This window comes from Dendrobates tinctorius, unplaced genomic scaffold (assembly GCF_039654945.1).
Source record: "Dendrobates tinctorius isolate UK_male_01 unplaced genomic scaffold, ASM3965494v1 ptg000157l, whole genome shotgun sequence".
In the NCBI taxonomy this organism is placed as follows: Eukaryota; Metazoa; Chordata; class Amphibia; order Anura; family Dendrobatidae; genus Dendrobates; species Dendrobates tinctorius.
The window spans coordinates 18,385,637-18,410,031 of record NW_027361824.1 but is presented as its reverse complement, the minus strand read 5'-3'; the positions used below and the strand labels follow the sequence as shown (position 1 = coordinate 18,410,031).

Below are 24,395 nucleotides of genomic sequence, written 5' to 3'. Positions count from 1 at the left end.
TAAAATATTAAACATCGTGCTTATTCAGTTTCTCACCATCATATAAGTAATCAGACCACTTAGAGCAAAAACTACATTTATTAGAATACAATTAGAATATAGCAAATAACTTTTATAAACTTTTATAAACTGTAAGTAAATATGCAATAAACACTTTTATGCAGTTAATAAGAAGAAATCTATAAATTTGTCCTCAGAAAAAGTATTGCCTCTGTCAGATCCTCCTTCATGGATGCCCTCAAATCTGATCTAATTATTTTGAGAGCAGAGAACAACCTCTCTACACTAACTTGTGTTGGTGGCAAAGCAGTAACCACTCGGGCAACATCTCTGACAATGTCAGGATACAGAGGAATCGCTTGTTGCACTGTTATTTTTGATGAACGGTCAAATTTCTCAATTTCTTTTAGTGCACATGAAAAATTCTGCTGAAATGTACTGGGTGTGTTCCTTGATGGGGATGACTCTTCTTCTATGCGGGAACGCTTTGCACGGTCCTTGTGATCCAAATATTTTTCGAAATTAAATTCTTCATCAGTTGATGATGAGGGTGAAGATGTGGCAGGACGACCAAATTCTTCTTGTTCCTCCTGACTGTTCTGCAACCCTTTTATTCCTTACTGCTATTTCAAACAGAGCTTCTTTTCCTTTACTTAGCTGTTGATCATCTAGAAGAATCCGATGCATTGGGTCTACATAAACAGCTGCCAAAAGAATGTTATTTTGTAATAGTAGCTCCTCTCTCCGTTTCATTGATGTAGCAATGCCACTTGCAATTAACCCTCCTCTTTGGGACAGGCGAAACATCAGGTTCTTCCACTCCTTTAAGAAAATACCTGGAGTTAAGTCCTCTGCTTGTAATTTTTTAGTCACTGTAAATGGGTGCTCTAGCAATTTTTCCAGCTCAGTCACCTGATTCCACTGACTTTCATTTAGCATCAGTTGAGGGTTAGCCATGTCTACAAGAAAGGTTTTCAGTTCAACCAAGCGCTGAATCATTAAGTAAGTACTGCCCCATTGTGTGGCTTGATCAATAATTGCCCCTTTTCCAGCACGTCTCTTCAAAATTGAGTCAACTTTAGGGGTTCTGGCAACAGTAGCCAATTTTCTCACCTTGCCAATCAGTGCAGCAGCATGTCCTTCTTGCAGACTGTCTCTTATAGCCAGCTGTAGCGTATGCACAACACAGCGCATGTGATGAAAGAACATATTGACACAGTTTCAACAAGATCATCTAAACTATCATGTTGCTGTTTATCTGAAGCAACTTCAGTTTGCTCCTCAGTTACAATACTGTGTTCCTCTATTTCAAACATTTCTGTGTCTGTGGACCCAGAATGTTCTTCTAGCTGCTGGTCACCATCATTACTCTCATTCATTAGCTTAATAGTACTTATCATATTTGAAGCATTGTCAGTTACGACAGAAAGAACTTGCTCTTTTTTAAGTTCATAATCTTGCAGAACCTTTTCCACCAAGACCTGGAGAAACTCACTGGTGTGATGAGCTTTGGTGTCTTTTACTGCCAATGTCTTGGTAACTATTTCATTTTTGTCACAAACAAATCGGACATTGATGGCAAAATAGTTCACTCTGTGACGTGTGCAGGCATCCATTTTAAGAAACAGAAAGCATCCCTTGAGAGTTTTTTTAAGTTCTTCCTTTTGTTTAAAAGCTTCTTCGATTACTAATTTTCTAATACTCTCTCTCTCCAGAGAAACACCAAGCTTGCGGGCCATTTCCCCATTCAGACACATAAAAGCTGGTCGTGAAAATAATGAAATAGGCACACTATCCTTTACAACAAGCTCTATGATCTGTTTTTTAAATGTATCTACTGTCATTGTCACAGTAACTTTGTCACTGACAAAATATCTTGCAACTGATGGCTGCAAAGTTCTCTGCTCCTTTGTTTGGCTGGAAGAGCTGGGCACTGGTTCATTGGTTTGGATGCAGTCTTTCTCATCCACTGCTTTCAGTACTTCTGGATGAAAGCGCTGTAAATGTCTCTTTAGATTAGAAGCTCTGGTAGGAGCATTTTTATCTTTGCCTGAATATGCACTCATCTTGGCGTCACAGCATTTGTTTTCGTCTGGATCATTTGTCATACACTGACAGACATAATGTTTTCTATCTTGAGTGATGGTGAAATGTTCAAATACAGCTGATTTAATGTGATACTTCTTTGACATTCTCAGGTTTTTAATTCTGCATTCACAATCCAAATGACAATTGTTTTTCCTAAAAACAATTGTACAAAATTATTGCCAGGTCGTACAACTGATATAGTGGTCAGTAATACTGTTATTATTCCTCATGTACTCACAGTTAACTGATGCAAAGTTTGTTGAAAGGATAATACTTCTAAAGGGGGTTTTACACTAAGCAATATCGCTAAAACGTCACTGGTTTTGTGACGTTATAGCGATATTGCTAGCGATATCGCTATGTGTGATACTTACCAGCGACCGGCTCCCCCGCTGCTCATCGCTGATCGCGCGAGAATGTCCGGCTCCATTTCTCGTCGGGCGCTTCCTGCTGGGCTTCCTGCTGTGACGACGAGCGACGCGTGGACGCGGGCGGGAGGACGCAGGATCGCTGTGTGTGAATGGTAAGTATCGTGCGCTGCGTCGCTGCTGCATCGCTGTGAGATCTTTCTGTATGAAAGCTCACTAGCGATCATTTAGCGATGCACCAGCGATCCTGACCGGGTCGGATCGCTGGTTGGATCGCTGGTGCATCGCTAAATGTAAAAGGGCCTTTACAGTCTTCCTCTTCTGAGTAGCAGGCAGCTGTGAGATGCTTGGAAGACGCACACCTAGTATGATCTAGTCTAGAGGAGGAGCTTTACTACTAAGAATTTGCAACACATTTTCACTTTCAGTTTCATACATTGTAAGTAGGGGGGTTGGGGCAGCATGAGGTTAACCAAGTATAAGATTAGATAAGGGCAGTGGAGAACAGTGACACACAAGAAGTAAGAAATGTCTCTATCTCCAGCAGAACTGCTTATCACTGTTGTTCATACTTTGATAGAACATATATATTTGAGTAACATTTATAAAATTCATATGAAAGTTCAATTATGAAATATTAATACATTTTTTTTAAAGCTGGAGTCGGTACATTTCTACCGACTCCACGACTCCGACTCCGACTCCACAGCCCTGGTTTAAAGTTCTCACCACATATCTAGATAAGTTCCTTGGGGGGGTCTAGTTTCCAAAATGGGGTCACTTGTGGGGGGTTTCCACTGTTTAGGTACATCAGGGGCTCTCCAAACGTGACATGGCGTCCGATCTGAATTCCAGCCAATTTTGCATTGAAAAAGTCAAACGGCGCTCCTTCCCTTCTGAGCTCTGCCATGCGCCGAAACAGTGGTTCCCCCCACATATCAGGTATTATCATACTCAGGACAAATTGCACAATAACTTTTGCAGTCCAACTTCTCCTGTTACCCTTGGTAAAATAAAAAAAATTCAACCTGAAGTATTTTTTTTGTGAAAAAAAGTTAAATGTTCATTTTTTTTAAATATTCAAAAAATTCCTGTGACGCACCTAAAGGGTTAATAAACTTCTTGAATGTGGTTTTGAGCACCTTGAGGGGTGCATTTTTTAGAATGGTGTCACTTTTGGGTATTTTTTATCATATAGACCCCTCAAAGTGGCTTCAAATGTGATGTGGTCCTAAAAATAAAATGGTGTTGCAAAAATGAGAAATCGCTGGTCAATTTTTAACCCTTATAACTTCCTAACAAAAAAAAATTTTGCTTCCAAAATTGTGCTGATGTAAATTAAACATGTGGGAAATGTTAGTTATCAAGTTTTTTGTGTGCCGTATCTCTGTGATTTAAGGGCATAAAAATTCAAAGTTGGAAAATTGCAAAATTTTCGCCAAATTTCCGTTTTTTTCACAAATAAACGCAAGTTATTTGAATGAAATGTTACCACTAACATGAAGTACATTATGTCACAAGAAAACAATGTCAGAATCACCGGGATCCATAGAAGCGTTCCAGAGTTATTACCACATATAGGGACAGTGGTCAGAATTGTAAAAATTGGCCCGGTCATGAACGTGCAAACCACCCTTGGGGGTGAAGGGGTTAAATAATCCCTTCTGCCTAACTAAAATCACTTCGTTTTGTGTATGCAGCTGCGGTGCAGAGCTAGGTGTCTCCACGGTTACAGACTACAAGCAAAACCCTGTGTAGTCTGACTCTGCATCACATGTCCGTCCTTCCCTCTTCTGCTGCCTACAGGAAGAGACATGTAACAGTGGAGACACATAGCTCTGCATGGAAGCTGCGTACCCAGAATATTTGAATCCAGATTCTTTGCGGCCGCAGTGTGTGAACACCGCCTTAAGCAAGTTCTCCGTTTCCTTCTCTTTGGTCTTGGATAATGGATGAGTATTCAGAATTCGGCATTGCAATTAGCAGCATTACACCATGTGACCACTAGATGGAGCTGCTTTTTATTAAATTAATTTTTGCTGTCATAAATCAGTTTCTTATTATTAAAGTTATTTTTTTTTGGTTTGTTTCTTTGTTTGTTTGTTTTCTTGTACTTCTGAGAAAGCTGGGTGACAATTCAGCTTTATTGATTGTTACCCAGTTTTTCCAAGCTGTCATTTACTGTATGACCACAAGAGGGTGCTAGAGTATAAGGAAAGTGTGGTCCTCTCTCCCCCCTAAATCGTGCATTATCCTCCTGTATCAGTGCTGTCACTGTAACTCTCCGCTGTGTATAATTATCTCTGTCTTCTCTTTGGTGATAGAGTAATGGATTCACCCACATCCACACCCCCATAATTACCTCTAACGACTGCGAGGGTGCTGGAGAACTCTTCCAGGTGGAGGTAAGCGAGCTGGAGTCATTAAAGGGTCTACATTTGCTTTAGAGTTGGAAAACAATCCCTTATTCTCTGTTGTCAGCCTTTATAGGTGGAGCGAGTAACGATGTTTACATGTGCAGACGTTTCCCCCTTATTGGAGAGATACTGATATTTCTCCACTAGGGGGAGCACTGTACCAGGTGCTGATTTTATCATTTCTCATAGGCCCCAGGCAGAGACTGCGGTCTGGAGGGTGACGGCGGGTTTTTCGGGGTTCCTGCGTTCCTTACCGTGTCCGGACAGCTGCACCTGGAGATCACGTCAGGGTAAAGCTGCCAAATCTCCCAAGACCCCCGATGTTTCCCGTGACTCCATCTGAGGGCATGTGTTATATTCAGCTCTGTGATTGCCCTGACCCAAACGTGGGACACGGCCCCCTGTCCTGCATACAGTGGGGGGAGATAAGTATCTGATCCCTTGCTGATTTTGTAAGTTTGTCCACTGACTCAGACATGAACAGTCTATAATTTTAAGGGTAGGTTAATTTCAACATTGAGAGATAGAATATCAAAAATAAAATCCAGAAAATCACTTTGTGTATAAATTATATAAATGTATTTGCATTTTGTAGTGAGAAATAAGTATTTGATCCCCTACCAACCATTAAGAGTTCTGGCTCCTACAAACCAGATAGACGCTCCTAATCAATTTGCTCCCTGCATTAAAGACAGCTATCTTACATAGTCACCTTTATAAAAGACTCCTGTGCACAGACTCAATTAATCAGTCAGACTCTAACCTCTACAACATGGGCAAGACCAAAGAGCTTAATAAGGATGTCAGGGACAAGATCATAGACCTGCACAAAGCTGGAATGGGCTACAAAACCATAAGACGCTGGGTGAGAAGAAGACAACTGTTGGTACAATTGTAAGAAAATTGAAGAAATACTAACTGGCTGTCAATCGACATTGATCTGGGGCACCATGCAAAATCTCACCTCATTGGTTATCCTTGATCATGAGGAAGGTGAGAGATTAGCCTAAAACTACACGGGGGGAACTTGTTAATGATCTCATGGCAGCTGGGACCACAGTCACCAAGAAAACCATTGGTAACACATTACGCCGTAAAGGTTTAAAATCCTGCAGTGCCCGCAAGGTCCTCCTGCTCAAGAAGGCACATGTGCAGGCCCGTCTGAAGTATGCCAATGAACACCTGGATGATTCTGTGAGTGATTGGGAGAAGGTGCTGTGGTCAGATGAGACAAAAATTGAGCTCTTTGGCATTAACTCAACTCTCCGTGTTTGGAGGATGAGAAATGCTGCCTATGACCCAAAGAACACCGTTCCCACTGTCAAGCATGGAGGTGGAAACATTATGTTTTGAGGGTGTTTCTGTGATAAGGGCACAGGACTACTTCACAGCATCAATGGGAGAATGGATGGAGCCATGTACCGTAAAATCCTGAGTGACAACCTCCTTCCCTCCACCAGGACATTAAAAATAGGTCGTGGCTGGGTCTTCCAGCAAGACAATAACCCAAAATATACAGCCAAGGTAACAAAGGAGTGGCTCAAAAAGAAGCGCATTGAGGTCATGGAGTGGCCTAGCCAGTCTCCAGACCTTAATCCCATAGAATGGAGGGAGCTGAAGTTCCGAGTTGCCAAGCAACAACCTCAAAATCTTAATGACTTAGAGATGATCTGCAAAGAGGAGTGGAGCAAAATTCCTCCTAACATGTGCGCAAACCTCATCATCAACTACAAATGACATCTGACTGCTGTGCTTGCCAACAAGGGATTTGCCACCAAATATTAAGTCTTGTTTGCCAGAGGGATCAAATACTTATTTCTCACTGCAAACTGCAAATAGATTTATATAATTTACACAATGTGATTTTCTGGATTTTATTTTTGATATTCTATCTCTCAATGGTAAAATTAACCTCCCCTTAAAATTATAGACTGTTCATGTCTTTGTCAGTGGGCAAACTTACAAAATCAGCAAGGGATCAAATACTTATTTTTTCCCACTGTATTCCTAGGGCTTCCAATCATGGAGGTCGCAATGGTCCATCCTCCGTGTCTGATCCTATTCATATGACATAAATGGCCCCCTGGTTCACACTGTGGGGGGGGTCCCAGAGGTTGGACCCCTGGGTATCCTACAGTCGGCTTGTCTTATTGATAACTATCCTTTTAATTTTTCTTTCAGGGGGTTCCAGAAAGTCTTCACCTTCGGCCCCACGTTCCGAGCAGAGAATTCGCAGAGTCGGAGACATCTGGCCGAGTTCTACATGGTGGAAGCGGAAATCTCCTTCACGGAAAGCCTGGAGCACATAATGCAGGTGGGTGTAGAGAGTGGCCGCGTCATGATTTTTGTGACTGCGCTGCCCCTTGTATGCTCCTGGGGGTGCAGAGAGGGGCCGCGTCAGGGGTCTTGTGATTGCGCTGCCCCCCTGTATGCTCCTGGGGGTGCAGAGAGGGGCCGCGTCATGGGACTTGTGACTGCGCTGTCCCCCTGTATGCTCCTGGGGGTGCGGAGAGGGGCCGCGTCATGATTCTTGTGACTGCGCTGTCCCCCTGTATGCTCCTGGGGGTGCAGAGAGTGGCTGCGTCATGGGTCTTGTGACTGCGCTGCCCCCTGTATGCTCCTGGGGGTGCGGAGAGTGGCCACGTCATGGGTCTTGTGACTGCGCTGCCCCCCTGTATGCTCCTGGGGGTGCAGAGAGGGGCCGCGTCATGGGACTTGTGACTGCGCTGTCCCCCTGTATGCTCCTGGGGGTGCGGAGAGGGGCCGCGTCATGATTCTTGTGACTGCGCTGTCCCCCTGTATGCTCCTGGGGGTGCAGAGAGTGGCTGCGTCATGGGTCTTGTGACTGCGCTGCCCCCTGTATGCTCCTGGGGGTGCGGAGAGTGGCCACGTCATGGGTCTTGTGACTGCGCTGCCCCCCTGTATGCTCCTGGGGGTGCAGAGAGAGGCCGCATCATGGGACTTGTGACTGCGCTGTCCCCCTGTATGCTCCTGGGGGTGCGGAGAGGGGCCGCGTCATGATTCTTGTGACTACGCTGTCCCCCTGTATGCTCCTGGGGGTGCAGAGAGTGGCTGCGTCATGGGTCTTGTGACTGCGCTGTCCCCCTGTATGCTCCTGGGGGTGCGGAGAGTGGCCGCGTCATGGGTCTTGTAACTGCGCTGCCCCCCTGTATGCTCCTGAAGGTGCAGAGAGTGGACGCATCATGAGTCTTATAACTGCGCTGGCCCCCTGTATGCTCCTGGGGGTGCGGAGAGAGTCCGCATCATGGGTCTTGTGAATGCGCTGCTTCCCTGTATGCTCCTGGGGGTGCAGAGAGGTGTCGCATCATGGATCATGTGACTGCAGCCCCCTGTATGGTCCTTCTATAACTTTAGCAGTGGGGTCAGACCCTTCTCGGGGCATAGTGTTACCTTACATGTATATTGTCCATCACTGTATATCCACAGCCTTGTTCTCTTTTCTTCTTGTAGGTTATGGAGAATTTGTTTAAAGACACAACTGCAGCGTTACTGTCCGCTTGCCCCGAAGACGTGAACCTTTTCTTCAAACACGTGTCCCCGGGACAGCAAGTGAGTCAGAAGCTATGTTCACACATGGCGTTTTTGCAAAGGTTTTTTTTTTTAACACTACCATCAAAGTGAAACACATGTCAATAATGCCATTCACACGCTGCATTTTTTCTCCATGCATTATTTTTTTTTACAAATCTGCAGCCTGTCAGGGTTTTTGCAACTTTTTTTCCTGAATGGAGAAAAAAAAAAAAAAGATGCTACCTACAGAAAAAATAACAAAACACAAAATGTGAACATACACGTAGGGTTCGTTTACACCACCTGATTTTGCAGTCATTATGCAAGCAGACCGCTCTAACGATACTCAATGAATGATCTGTCATAGATCGCTCCGTGAACATAGGCTGACTGTCAGGAACACCGCACTGCACTTGCTCACTGAGCCAGTACGCGTGTCCTGAGTACAAAAACAGTGCTCAAAGATACCTGTGGAGCGGGGCAGCAGCGGTGACAATGCGTGCTTCAGACTATCATGGAACCCATGACCGATCCTCAACGGAATATCCCTTCCAATGAATAAGGTACTGAGGTCTCCGGCGCACCCACCGTGAATCAATGATGCGCCCTACCTCGTACTCCAGTTGACCCTCTACCAATACTTGTGGAGCCACGGATGAGGGATCTTCTCTAACTGTCCCCACAGGTTTTAATAGGGACCTGTGGAAGACGTTAGATATTTTGAAGGAGGTGGGCAACTGTAATCTGTATGCCACCGGGTTGATCACCTCTACAATCTTGTATGGGCCAATAAATTTTGGGCCCAACTTCATAGAGGGTATCTTAAGTTTGATGTTACGGGTGGACAACCAGACTTTTCCCCCACTGTTAACGCAGGACCCAACCCCCTCCTCCTGTCCGCAAAATGTTTGTACTTCTTCTGGGCTTTGGAGATGTTCCCCTGCACCTCCCTCCAGAGGGTTTTTAACTGTTGTACCATCCCCTCGGCACCAGGGCAATCCGAATCCATACGGGAAAATTCCCCAAACTGCGAAACAAACCCATAATTGACCTGAAAGGGAGACTTTCCGGTAGACTGATTAATACGACAGTTGAATGCAAATTCTGCCATGGGCAATACCTCACACCAGTCTTCCTGTCTGGAGGAGGCCAGGCATCTCAGAATCTGCTCCAATGACTGGTTGGTGCGTTCCGTTTGTCTGTTGGATTCCGGGTGATAGACAGAGGAGAATGACAACGTGACCCCCAACTTCATACAAAACGCTCTCCAAAACCTGGCCACAAATTGGACACCCCTGTCCGACACCACGTTCACAGGCACTCCATGCAACCGAACTATGTGCTGTATAAACAAGCGGGCCAAGGTTTCAGCAGATGGTAACGCAGGTAATGGCAAAGAGTGGGCTTGCTTAGAAAATCTATCAACCACTACCCATACCACTGAGTTGCCCTTGGAAGATGGAAGATTAGTGATAAAGTCCATGGACAGGTGTGTCCATGGTTTATCCGGAATTGGCAAAGGCACCAATTCCCCGGCCGGCCGGACCTGAGAGCTTTTAGAGCAAGCGCACACCCCACAAGAATTTACAAACCTTTTTATATCAGTACCCATAGAGGGCCACAAAAAACCCCTAGCTACTGCCCCCCGGGTAGCTGCAATACCAGGGTGTGCACTTAACACAGAATCATGAAATTCTTGAAGGAGTGTGGGACGGAATTGTTCGGGTACAAACAATGTACCTGGGGGTTTATTCCTGGGAGCCTGTGCTTGTGCTTCCAGAATCTCTCTCTGTAACTCAGAGGAGATTTCGGCTACAACCACTCCCGGTTGAAGAATGGAGGAAGGAGGTTCAGGAGGGGACACAGAATCAAAACTTCGGGATAAGGCATCCGCCTTTACGTTTTTAGACCCTGGTCGGAACGTGATGGTAAAATGAAATCGAGAAAAAAAAAGTGCCCACCGAGCCTGTGTGGGGGTCAATCTCTTAGCAGACTCGATATAGGCCAGGTTTTTATGATCAGTGATGACCGTAATAGGATGAGCAGCCCCCTCCAAAAAATGCCTCCATTCTTCAAAGGCCGATTTAACTGCTAACAATTCCCTGTTATCGACATCATTGTTTCTTTCGGCCGAAGAGAACTTCTAAGAGAAAAAGCACAGGGTTTGAGGTTAGTCAGGGTAGAGGGGCCCTGTGACAATACTGCCCGCACCCCCACCTCCGAAGCGTCGATCTCGACGATAAAAGGTCTTGACGAATCAGGTTGTACGAACACAGGGGCTGTAGTAAAACACTTCTTTAATGTAAGGAAGGAATCTTTTGCGGCCACGGACCAATTTTTTACATTTCTCCCTTTAAGAGTGAGGTCCGTCAAGGGTTTCACCACCTGCGAGAACCCTTTAATGAATTTCCTATAATAATTAGCGAAGCCCAGAAATCACTGCAACCCATTCAGGTCATGAGGCTGCACCCAATCGGTAATGGCCTGAACCTTCCCTGGATCCATGCGGAATCCCTCCCCGGATACAATTACACCCAGAAAAGATAGTTCTTGCATAAAAAATGAGCACTTCTCCAGCTTAGCATAAAAAAAGGTTCTCCCGGAGTCTCATAAGAACCGTACATAAATGGTGTAAGTGTGACTGACTGTCCTCAGAGTATATCAAGATGTCATCCAAGTAGATGACTACATAACGCCCAATCAAGTTAGAAAAAACAACATTAATGAAGTTTTGAAAAAACCGCAGGAGCGTTAGTGAGGCCGAAGGGCATAACCAGGTTTTCAAACAGCCCCTCAGTTGTCAGGAACGCTGTTTTCCATTCGTCCCCCTCCCGGATCCTTATAAGGTTATAAGCCCCTCGTAGATCGAGCTTAGAAAACCATTTGGCCCCCCGTGAGTTGGTTGCATAGATCAGGAATCAACGGGAGAGGGTACGTGTTCTTAACAGTAATTTTGTTCAGTTCCCGAAAGTCGAGGCACGGTCACAACCCACCAGCTTTTTTCTTTACAAAAACCCCCGCTGCCACGGGTGAGACCGAGGGCCGAATATGCCCCTTGCAAAGGCTTTCTTTGATGTACTCTTTCATAGCTTGGCGCTTAGGCCCGGACAAATTAAACAAACGAGCTTTGGGTAATTTGGCTCCAGGTATTAAATCGATAGCACAATCATATGGTCTATGTGGTGGGAGCGCCTCAGCCTCGCTTTCGGAAAACACGTCTTCAAAGTCTCTCAGGTACTCCGGAATACCCTCCAGACCGACAGATGACACAGATACAGATCTTATCGGATTGACCAAAGGAACCGGGTTACAACACAAACCATTATCATTACATCCCCATCGGATGATCTCCCCCTTCACCCAATCAATGAGAGGATTGTGGCGTTGCAACCAGGGCATCCCCAATACCAGTCCTGCAGGCAGATTATTCATAATGAAACAACTTAACTTCACATGAGTGGAACCCATTTTCATAGAAAAAATTTCAGACATAAAGCAAATTCCATCCCGGGTAAGAGGGGATGAATCTACAGCCACAATTTTAACAGGGTCTTTTAACCTGACTGTCCCTATCTTATTAAGAGTCACAACTTGGGCATCAATCAGATTAATGGAGGAACCACAGTCAACAAATGCAGTGGTCATAACAGGACCGCCAGCAAGTTCCAATTCAACCTGGAGCACCATCTTTGTACGTGAAAAAAAATGTACCTGAGAGTCTGGACAACCTCCTCGATTGTTGCCCAGACTCAGTCGTTTCTCTGATGGTTTCTCTGAAGAAGGGTAGGAGAGGCAATTCCTTTTCCAATGTCTAGAGGCTCCACAGTAAAAGCATAGTAGATTGTCTCTACGGTGCCTTCTCTCTCTCTCCTTAACCGAGACCGACCCAACCTCCATGGGCTCAGATACAGGTGCAGTGTCACACAATTTGGGGTACAAGGGAGACTTGTTGCATCATTCCTCTAGCACGTAGCCTCCGGGCCATACGGACCGCCTGCATCATGGAATCCTCCAGGGTATCAGGAGGCGTGTCACGGGGTCCTTCTCTGGTATCACACAATCAACAGAGCAAGCGAAGAGTGAACAATTCCAAGACCTTTATTCAGGCAAAAATACGAAAAGGTCCATATTCAGTCCACCACACAAAGGATAAGATAGTCCAGAATAAGAATGCAGTCCAGTATCAGGATAAAATGTCCAGGGAAACAAGATTCCACAATTCTAGCACCAGAGGATAAAAATGGGTCCTTCTCTCTGAAATGCAGCCTTTTCACCATCTTGTCTCTACTGGAACTGACTTGTCCAGCTGCCGTTCTTCCCCCCACCCCCTTCCTTGTCCAGGGGTAATCGAACAAGTTGCCTCCCAGAGGAGAACAAAAGGCCTTAGGGATTAATGCACTACAGGGGGTCATCAAGAGACAGATACAGTGAGGCTGTAGACTTACAATGTAATAAGAAAAACACTATGAAAATAACTGGAATTGTTAAAAATAGGAATATACAAAAAATGACATCCACATAACATATCACACCATCACAAGGCGGATGTAATGCCAGAGCGTCCTGCAGACGGTCAGACAGGCCCCTGCGAAACAACCCCCTCAGGGCGGCGGCGTTCCAGGATACTTCGGCGGTCCAACGTCTAAACTCTGAGCAGAACCATTCAGCAGAGTTCCTCGCCTGTGTCACACTCATCACCATATCCTCTGCCAGACGCACTCTATCAGGCTCATCATAGATGTGCCCCAGAGCCTCAAAGACCAAGTTCACTGACATACGTTGAGGAGCAGAGGAAGACAGAGAGAAAGCCCATGCCTGTGGAGCCCCCCGAAGTAGGGAAATGACGACCCCCACCCTCTGGAACTCATCCCCGGAGGAGCGAGTCCTCAGACAAAAAAAAAAGCTTGCATCCTTTTTATCCCCTGAGAAAGGGTCAGGCAATTTGACCGGAGATTCGGCGGATGCCAATGACACATCTCTACCCCCAGAACTAGGAGCCCCTGCAGCGACAGCCCCCTGCACAGTATCCACCAACTGTTGCTGGGTATGGGCCATCGTGCGCGGTTCCACATTAAGTTTGTGGAACATTTGGGTCAGGTGCTTGACCTGATCAGCCAAAGCTTGTATGGGATCCATGAGGATAACACTTTTTCTTTTTTTTTTTTCCTTCAGAGGAAAAAAAACCCGAAATGGTCAGCTATAATGTCAGGAACACCGCACTGCACTTGCTTACTGAGCCAGTGCGCGTGTCCTGAGTACAAAAACAGTGCTCAAAGATACCTGTGGCGCAGGGCAGCAGCGGTGACGATGCGTGCTTCAGACTAACAGGGCCTGGTGCACGTGACTGCTGGGGGCGTGGCCTAAGCTCCACAGAGCTAGGAGCTGAGGAAAACTGCTAGAAAGGTAACTACGGGACAAGTTACCAAGGGGCATAGACAGGGACGTAAACCAGATCAACCCGAGGTCAAAGCACGAGATAGCAGGACAGAACCAAAGGGTTAGACAGAGCGGATAGTCAGGATGAAGCAATAGATCAGAAAACCAGAGCGGGCAATGGACGGTACAATGGGGCAAACGGTAATGGAGTAACGATAGCCAAGCCAGGAGGTCAGAACCGGAGAAGACAATAGTATCAAAATGAGAGACGGAGAACAGCGTGAGGGGACAGACTGGGTCATACATGGGAATCAAACAAGCAATGCAGTATACAAGCACTCCAGGGGGGTCAGACACACAGCCAGAATAACAGTATATTTGGCAGGGAATCCTAGTCTGGAGTGAGTATAAATACCCCTCCCAGATCCAATGGGAGGCCAGCAAAATTAACCCTGAGAAACCAGGACATTAACCATGTCCTAACCATGACAGTACCCCCCGGTTTCTCAGGGTATCTGGCATGAAAAGCCCGCACCAGTCGATCAGCGTGCACCGAACTGGGCGGAACCCATGACCGAGTCTTGGTTACACAGGACTATGCGCTGTTGAGAATGTTTTCTTTTTTTTTTTTTTTTGAGAAAAAACATAATTTCACCCACTGTAAGAGCGTTTTGCTCATTCGTCAGGTGATCAGCTGCATGTTCACACTGCACGATCCTCCTGTGAATCCTACAGAGTGAATAGACCTATCCCATTTCTGGGCTTCACAAGAGTACCAAGATGGCGGTTGCCAATGCAGTCCATCGCCTCCCTGAAATTGCATTCTGGGGAATGGACGCCTTATTGGATACCCTAATAGCATTTAATGGGTAAAACAGCAGCGATTGCTTAGATCAGAGAACTCGAGTTGCTGGTGTTAACCATTTAAATGCTGCTGCTAATAAGCATTTAGATGCTGCTATCAATCACTGACAGTGGCATTTAAATGGCCCGCTTGCTGCTGTGCTCAGTGCTCACGCATCAGGTCCCCTTAGCCCTATGTTACTATGGCAGGTCGGGGTCTGCTGAAGGTCCCACGTGGCCACCATCTTGGTCCTCCTATGAAGATCAGCTATTGGCCGTGGTTACACTATATACTTTGATCATAATTATAAATGATCAAATGATTTCAAGTTCAACTGCCTCATTACTTATAGTATGTTCCTTGTATATGGAGACGCATCTTTTTATCATTGTTTTTATGATTTTGGATGCATTTTTGCAAATTTCATCATTTTGTTTTCCTTCCCCTCCAGGACCGGCTGGAGCGAATGATGAGGAATAATTTTATTGTGTAAGAATTTAATAATATCTATGCATGTAGCTGCTGTCCCCAAAAGGCCCACATCGCCTCAGCCTGACCAACATAGTGTATGCTCTATCAGAACATCTTGGGATTCCCGAGGTCCCGGGACACCCTGATACCGGCCCTGGGGTTAGGTATAGATCACACACACATATGGTATCAGCTTAGGCCATAACATCGGCTCCATTCCTGTAAGATATTGGATGCAGCTTTAGTTGTAACCGGAGTAGAAGACACGAAGCAGACAAAGTAAGCTTCTTTAAGGTCCAGGTTATACACAGTGTTAACATGTTGTGTAGTGGCGCTACGTCCTACCCTGTGGAACTACAACTCCCAGTGTGTACTCTCCCTGCCCCTGTCCGGTGACGATTACACACCTCGGCCTGTTTCTTACTTTTTTCTTATTTCTGTTTTCCAGAATGTCTTATACCGAAGCCATAGAAATTCTCAAGAAAGTGGCAACTTCATTTCAGCACAAAACTGAGGTTGGTGATAAGTCTGCGGTCTATATTGTATGTGTACTATGTTCTTGTGGGTACAGTCCCGTTATACATACCCCAAATTGACCCTGTTAAAAATCCCCTAGCAGAAAGCAAGCCCCCTAAAAAATAGGTATTACTATTTAATTGTAAAAATGGGGGAAAAATAAAGAAAATTACGGTACTTTATTTAGCCTACCAGGTCTGATCATTAAGGTATTAAAGAGGACCTTTCACCAAATTTTTAACATTGGACTGGGACACGCGATGCAATAGTGGCTGCAGAGCAGAATAACATGGCTCTGTTTTTTAAGTTTTGCCTCTTCGTTGCGGAGATAGTAACAAAGTGTTTGGCACCTAATGAGTTAACTTTTGTTAAGTCCAAGCGAATGTTATCAGACAGTTTTCACTCGGGGTGTGTACTTCTTCTCCCTGTATGAGACTGACCAATCGTAAGCAGGTATCAACACAGTGGAGCAGAGGCAGGGCTAAGTTTTCCTGCACCCAGGGCCAAAATTCAGTTTGGCGCCCCCCTTTTTCTCCTATCCAGGGCTTGTGATTTGGGTAATCATCATGTGACTGCTCAGTGAGTATATTACATGCTGTTCAAGTTGCTTGAATGCAACAGACATAAGTGTGATAACATCTCACACACTGAGAAACCTGCTCTATACTATGGTGGGGGTATGTTCTTTTTCCACTTTGTTGCTGCCTGCTTATGATTGGTCAGCATCATACAGGTGGAAGAAGTACACGCCCCCCAGTATCTGACAACACCTACTTGGACCTAGCAAAAGGTAACTCACGACTTTTGCAATCCATTTTTTAGCCCTTTTCATAATCAGCGGTGTATGCCACGAAGACAATGCAAACTGCAGTGGAATTACATACAGTCTTAGATTCTAGCTGCAAGCTCTGTCAGCAACCAGTAATGAGCCAAAACCAAAGAAACAAAACAGTAAATCTTTGTCCGAGGTGATTAAAAAGCCAAAAAGAGATGTAACTTAATAATAATAATAATAATAATAGATGAGTCAGCAGCTACTTGCTGATGGTTTCCAGGCAAAATCTTACCAGAGTAAAAAAATAAATAACTGCTGTAAAAAATTGTAAAAAAATGGAGAATTTTATGTTTTTTATTTATGTAAAGGATCTGGAAAATTGAATGCCGTCTGTTTCTTGCAGTGGGGCTGTGACTTGCAGACCGAACACGAAAAGTATTTGGTCAGACATTGCGGCGATGTTCCCATCTTTGTCATCAACTACCCGTATGACCTCAAGCCTTTCTACACTCGGGACAATGACGATGGGCCTCAGCATACGGTAAGTAGCGTGGTCCACAGCCTCCTTTGCTTTCCTATTGGGCAGACCCATCATCCCATGCATACTCTGTTCAAATAGCTTTGTTCAGAAATCTCTTATCGTTTTGTGTACACAGGTCCAATGCAAATTTATGTCAACACAAATCAGACCCATTTAAATTTTAAAAATAAACCAAAAAATGGAGGATTATTGTAGGCCCGTCAATGGGGTTAAAAACGTGATATCTACAGATGAGTGAATCGATTCGCAAGACCCTGGTGCAATGGCCACATCAGTATTCCGTGGCCCCAAAGTTGGGAGCCCTGCTAACCGCTTCCTGGAATCACTGGTACCTCTTCTAATTTGTAGGTCCAGTGCGACCGCATCGTTGCGGCATGACACACGCAGGACCTACTAATCAGAAGAGGGAGCAGAGACACCGGCAGGTAGGAAGAGGTTCGCATTTTTTGATTAAGAGAAGAAACAAGCTTTTTTTACTAGTTGGAAACCATCAACAAGTAGGTGTGATAACAGCTGATGACTGAACTTGTTACGGCTTTGTGTATCCTAATCAGGAGCATACTGAAAACAAATATATATCTGTATATTTTCTTCAACATGCAAATATTTTATGAAAATAGTGATTTATTTTTTTTGCCAAAAAAAGCGTAAAAAAATAAAAATATTATGTATATATGTCTACTGAAAAGACAAAAAATCTCTCATGATCCAGATGCTGGTAAAAATAGTCAGAGAGTCAAAAACTTTTGGATTGGGTAAGAGAGTTTATAACCCCCTGTGTTCCCCCTGGGATCAATGGAGACTGTACATTCGAAAGACTGTTATTGAAGGGGTGTGATGACAAAGAAAAGTTCCTGAGGACACTCACAGTTGTACAGGAAACGATGGCCAGCAGGGGTGATGACTAGAAGAAGAGTTCTTATATCACTCCTCTGGACAGTGATTGGTAGTATTGCTGTAGATTGTTCAGGGAAGGAGCCATAACAATCTGTTATGAGGCCTGATAACATGTTGAAAGATTCCTGGGCACTCGTTAACCTGGGATAACAGAAGTTTTGTACAGGGGGAAAGATGACAACAATTAGATTGCAAGAAGGATGATAACAAGAAAAAAAGTTCCTGAGGACACTCAAGATTGTACAGCTGATAGAAAATGATGGCCAGGAAGGCTGATAGCTATAGGAAGAGTTCCTGTATCTCCCTTTGCGTCATTGGGATTTTCAAAGGGGGATGACAGCAACAGGGAGAGGGGTGATAACCTGTAAAAAGTTTCCTGTATTTCTCCTTAGCGTTGTTAGAAATTGTTCGGTGCGGGGTGGGTATTGACATGACACTGACACACTGTAATTGCAAGAGGCCTGATGACATGCCCCTTCCTTTGGATAAATGAAGTTTGTACAAAGGAAAAGATTGCAAAAAGGAGATTGCAAGAGGGATGATGATAAGAAGAAAGGTTCCTGCAATCCCTTCCCTGAACTAATAGAAAGTTTGTACAAGGAGAAGGATGACAAAATGAGATTGCAGTAGGGGTGATAACAAGGAAAAAGGTTCCTGCAATCCCTTCCCTGAGATCATTGAAGCTTGTACAGGGGAAAGGATGAGAAAAACGCGATTGGAATAGGGATGATAACAAGAAGAAAAGTTCCTGCAATCCCTTCCCTGAGCTAATAGAAAGTTTGTACAAGGAGAAGGAATGACAAAAATGAGATTGCAGGAGGGATGATAACAAGGAGAAAGGTTCCTGCAATCCCTTCTTCTGGAATCAGCTGTACAAAAAGATATTTATTGGGACAATATAAAGAAATGTTATAATCATTTGTTAGCGTTGATAACAGCAACTTACTGACTGTTTCCAGCAAGACATAAAGTGGAAAATAACTGCGCAATTAATACGACGGGGAAGTAAATGTAAAAAATCCTTTTTGTAAACCTTGCCCGCCGCTGTATTACACCACATTGCCCCATAACTGAGATCGAAAGTAGGGGGAAAAAACGGTTCTGTCTTAACAAGTTCCCACATTAAGTAATTTCCACCATCAGATCGAGAAAAAAAAAAAAAGAGATGCTTTACTGTGGGGAAAGGTGAAGGTCTCGGAATTCTGTGACCCAGTGACGGCATCCACATAACGGAACTTTTTTTGTGCATTTTTTTCCTTTTTTTTTTTTTTTTAATTAAACTGTAAACTTTGATACAAAGTTCCACCAGTGCAAACTGTTTGGCAGTGTTCACACGATGCAGTCAGGTGAGCTAGGACATCTCTATAGTAAAGGTAGCCCCCCACCACGTGACCAATGGCTGTTTGGCTACCCCCCCCTTGCAGGCGATACGTGGAGGATGAGGACGCACTGAGTCTCCCTTTATCGCCCCCTGCAGGCAGCCGCCGTGGATCTGCTCGTCCCAGGGATCGGGGAGCTCTTCGGCGGGAGCTTGAGAGAAGAGAGACTTCACGTCCTGCAGTCGCGTCTCGACAGGTAACGCTCGAGATTTTATATGGTTTGATTCTTGAGGTGCCGGATTATTGGACATGATGAACTATTGGAAGTTCACAGATAGACGGAAGAAATGTTTATACTTGGCCGTACAGCTGCGCCGTAGTGCAGAGACATTATTCTTTACAGTGTACCATAATATGGGACATCAAGAAGAAGGGGTGTAGCCTGTGTACAGTATGGCAGTGATACCAGCGGTGTGACACCTGTGTACAGTATGGCAGTGATACCAGCGGTGTGACACCTGTGTACAGTATGGCAGTGATACCAGCAGTGTGACACCTGTGTACAGTATGGCAGTGATATCAGTGGTGTGACGCCTGTGTTCATTATGGCAGTGATATCAGCGGTGTGACACCTGTGTACAGTGTGGCAGTGATATCAGCTGTGTGACACCTGTGTACAGTGTGGCAGTGATATCAGCGGTGTGACACCTGTGTACAGTGTGGCAGTGATACCAGCGGTGTGACGCCTGTGTACAGTATGGCAGTGATACCAGCGGTGTGACGCCTGTGTACAGTATGGCAGTGATATCAGCGGTGTGACGCCTGAGTACAATAAGGCAGTGATACCAGCGGTGTGACACCTGTGTACAGTATGGCAGTGATATCAGTGGTGTGACGCCTGTGTTCATTATGGCAGTGATATCAGCGGTGTGACACCTGTGTACAGTATGGCAGTGATATCAGCGGTGTGACACCTGTGTACAGTGTGGCAGTGATATCAGCGGTGTGACACCTGTGTACAGTGTGGCAGTGATATCAGTGGTGTGACACCTGTGTACAGTGTGGCAGTGATATCAGTGGTGTGACACCTGTGTACAGTGTGGCAGTGATATCAGCGGTGTGACACCTGTGTACAGTGTGGCAGTGATGTCAGCGGTGTGACACCTGTGTACAGTATGGCAGTGATGCCAGCGGTGTGACACCTGTGTACAGTATGGCAGTGATACCAGCGGTGTGACACCTGTGTACAGTATGGCAGTGATACCAGCAGTGTGACGCCTGTGTACAGTATGGCAGTGATATCAGCGGTGTGACGCCTGAGTACAATAAGGCAGTGATACCAGCGATGTGACACCTGTGTACAGTATGGCAGTGATATCAGCGGTGTGACGCCTGAGTACAATAAGGCAGTGATACCAGCGGTGTGACACCTGTGTACAGTGTGGCAGTGATATCAGTGGTGTGACACCTGTGTACAGTGTGGCAGTGATATCAGCGATGTGACACCTGTGTACAGTGTGGCAGTGATATCAGCGGTGTGACACCTGTGTACAGTGTGGTAGTGATATCAGCGGTGTGACACCTGTGTACAGTGTGGCAGTGATATCAGCGGTGTCACACCTGTGTACAGTGTGGCAGTGATATCAGCGGTGTGACACCTGTGTACAGTGTGGCAGTGATACCAGCGGTGTGACACCTGTGTACAGTATGGCAGGTGGACTCCTTCACACTCGACACCATGGTTGTTTGTACGTTCTCACACATTCTACAAATTCAAGCACGAGGTGTGGCCCTCGCTCTCTCCCTCCCGCGCTGGGGCCGGGGCACTCATGCATGACACAGCTTCTGTGCTATTTTTATCTTTTGCTCAATTAATTCAATGTACATTTGTTAAAATCCCAAATCAGGGCCAGATGACGGCCTCACATGTCACTGAGTGTGCGCCCAGCACCCGGGTCTTATTACCAAGCAGCTGACTCCAATAAGGAGAAAGTTATTTCTAGGATTATTGTATGGGAGAGATGATGGTGGGGGTAGCATGCAAATCGGTAATTATGTGTCGCCTAACCCATGTGTACCGTCCCATTATCTATACTGATAAGTTATATAAGAATTATAGTAATTGTATTCTTGTACATAGGGGGCAGTATTATAGTAGTTATATTCTTGTACATAGGAACAGTATTATAGTAGTTATATTCTTGTACATAGGAGCAGTATTATAGTAGTTATATTCTTGTACATAGGGGCAGTATTATAGTAGTTATATTCTTGTACATAGGGGCAGTATTATAGTAGTTATATTCTTGTACATTGGGGGCAGTATAGTAGTAGTTATATTCTTGTACATAGGAGCAGTATTATAGTAGTTATATTCTTGTACATAGGAGCAGTATTATAGTAGTTATATTCTTGTACATAGGGGGCAGTATTATAGTAGTTATATTCTTGTACATAAGGGCAGTATTATAGTAGTTATATTCTTGCACATAGGGGCAGTATTATAGTAGTTATATTCTTGCACATAGGGGCAGTGTTATAGTTGTTATATTCTTGTACATAGGAGCAGTATTATAGTAGTTATATTCTTGTACCTAGGGGGCAGTATTATAGTAGTTCTATTCTGGTACATAGGGACAGTATTATAGTAGTTATATTCTTGTACATAGGAGCAGTATTATAGTAGTTATATTCTTGTACATAGGGACAGTATTATAGTAGTTATATTCTTGCACATAGGGGCAGTGTTATAGTAGTTATATTCTTGTACATAGGAGCAGTATTATAGTAGTTATATTCTTGTACCTAGGGAGCAGTACTATAGTAGTTATATTCTGGTACCTAGGGAGCAGTACTATAGTAGTTATATTCTTGTACATAGGAGCAGTATTACAGTAGTTATATTCTTGTACATAGGGACAGTATTATAGTAGTTATATTCTTGTACATAGGGGCAGTATTATAGTAGTTATATTCTTGTACATAGGGGCAGTATTATAGTAGTTATATTCTTGTACATAGGGGGCAGTATTATAGTAGTTATATTCTTGTACATAGGGGGCAGTATTATAGTAGTTATATTCTTGTACATAGGGACAGTATTATAGTAGCTATATTCTTGTACATAGGGGGCAGTATTATAGTAGCTATATTCTTGTACATAGGGGGCAGTATTATAGTAGTTATATTCTTGTACATGGGAGCAGTATTATAGTAGTTATATTCTTGTACATAGGGGCAGTATTATAGTAGTTATATTCTTGTACATAGGGGGCAGTATTATAGTAGTTATATTCTTGTACATAGGGGGCAGTATTATAGTAGTTATATTCTTGTACATAGGGGGCAGTATTATAGTAGTTATATTCTTGTACATAGGGGGCAGTATTATAGTAGCTATATTCTTGTACATGGGGGCAGTATTATAGTAGTTATATTCTTGTACATGGGAGCAGTATTATAGTAGTTATATTCTTGTACATAGAGGGCAGTATTATAGTAGTTATATTCCTTTTGGAAGTGCATTGAGCAGCAAGGTGGTGTGCTGGTAAAAGGGGAAACAAAAAAAAAAAAAAACTCTTTTAAATCTTCTTCGTGAGCGAGTGTGAACGAGCTGAGTGTGACCTGAGTGTAAGTGCGAACTGTGGTAAGTGTGTGACTTGAAATTCAGTGACTTTAGATTCAGGGAGTTTCCAAGGGAGGTCTTACTGAATTGCTGTTATATTAATACTTTTTTTTTTTTTTTTTTAATTTGTTTTTGCTTATCTTATTGTCTGGTGCAATCCCCATTAGGATGTGCTCCACTATTGCCAATGCCATCCAGTGCACGTCTTGCCGCATGTATGAAATCCTTGAACAGCCGGTTGAGGGTGCATACTGCTGTGCGAGATGTGAGCACGTTGTGCATTTGGAAGCCCAGATACTGGATCTAAATGTGCAGCTGGCAACACTGAGATCCATAGACAATATGGAAAGGAGTCTTCTGCTCACTGAGCAGACGCTCAATGGGATAGATGAGGGGGGGATGCTAGGTTGGAGCTGCAGGACAATGAAGCAGCTAGCTGGGTGACAGTTAGAAGGCGGGGTAGAGGGAAGAGCACCAGGGAGGCTAGTCCTGATCTGGCACACCCCAATAAGTTTGCTAAGTTGGCAGATGAGGGGAGTGTTAGTGCAGGAGTAGCACTGCTGCAGCAAGGCATGTCCTCTGAAAGCCGGAGGAGTGTCTGCTCCAGTAAGGGGGGAAATAGGAGAGCAGGGCAGGCCAGACAGGTTCTGGTAGTGATAGACTCAATTATTAGGGGAACAGATAGGGCAATCTGTCACAAAGACAGGGATCGTCGAACGCTGTGCTGCCTACCTGGCGCTCGAGTCCGACACATCGCTGATCGGGTTGACAGATTACTGGGAGGGGCTGGAGAGGATCCAGCGGTCATGGTGCACATTGGCACAAATGACAAAGTTAGAGGTAGGTGGAAGGTCCTTAAAGATGATTTCAGGGAATTAGGCTGTAAGCTTAAAGCAAGGACCTCCAAGGTGGTATTTTCGGAAATACTTCCTGTACCACGTGCCACACCAGAGAGGCAACGGGAGATTAGGGAGGTTAATAAGTGGCTCAGGAATTGGTGTAGGAAGGAGGGGTTTGGGTTCCTGCAGAACTGGGCCGACTTCTCAGTTGGCTACAGGTTCTACGCTAGGGACGGGCTGCACCTCAATGGGGAGGGTGCAGCTGTGCTGGGGGAGAAAATGGCTAGAAGGTTGGAGGAATGTTTAAACTAGGGATGGGAGGGGAGGGTATTCCTTTTATAGGAGGGGAAGACAGTGCAGATAGAGACCTGGGCACAAATAATGACATTGGGGGTGGAGGTGGCATGGGGGGTGGGGTTAGAACAGTTAATAATTTGAGAAAGAATAGAGGTACAGAGAGATACATAAAGTGCATGTATACTAATGCCAGAAGTCTCGCCAACAAAATGGAGGAATTGGAGTTAATGTTGTTGGAGCATAATTATGACATGGTGGGGATATCTGAGACATGGTTGGATGAGAGCCGTGACCGGCGGATAATTTACAGGGCTATAGTCTGTTCAGAAATGACCGAACAAATAAGCGAGGGGGAGGCGTGTGTTTATATGTAAAATCATCCTTAAAACCCGTCCTTCGTGATAATATATATGAATCTAATGAAAATGTAGAGTCCCTGTGGGTAGAGATAAGGGGAGGGGGGAAAAATAATAAATTACTGATAGGGGTTT

The 24,395-nt window shown here is 44.6% G+C and overlaps 1 protein-coding gene across 4 annotated transcripts in view; it reads left to right on the top strand.

Annotated features, from left to right (window-relative positions):
- NARS2 (asparaginyl-tRNA synthetase 2, mitochondrial) overlaps positions 1–24,395 on the top strand; it is a 125,816-nt gene that overhangs the window by 86,567 nt on the left and 14,854 nt on the right. For all 4 annotated transcript variants that reach the window (XM_073548654.1, XM_073548653.1, XM_073548652.1 and 1 more), the window contains exons 6-13: positions 4,781–4,861; positions 5,063–5,163; positions 7,055–7,187; positions 8,345–8,443; positions 15,076–15,113; positions 15,544–15,610; positions 16,790–16,927; positions 19,302–19,399. In XM_073548654.1, coding sequence (XP_073404755.1) covers positions 4,781–4,861; positions 5,063–5,163; positions 7,055–7,187; positions 8,345–8,443; positions 15,076–15,113; positions 15,544–15,610; positions 16,790–16,927; positions 19,302–19,399 — 755 coding nt within the window. The remainder of the gene's footprint in view (positions 1–4,780; positions 4,862–5,062; positions 5,164–7,054; positions 7,188–8,344; positions 8,444–15,075; positions 15,114–15,543; positions 15,611–16,789; positions 16,928–19,301; positions 19,400–24,395) is intronic.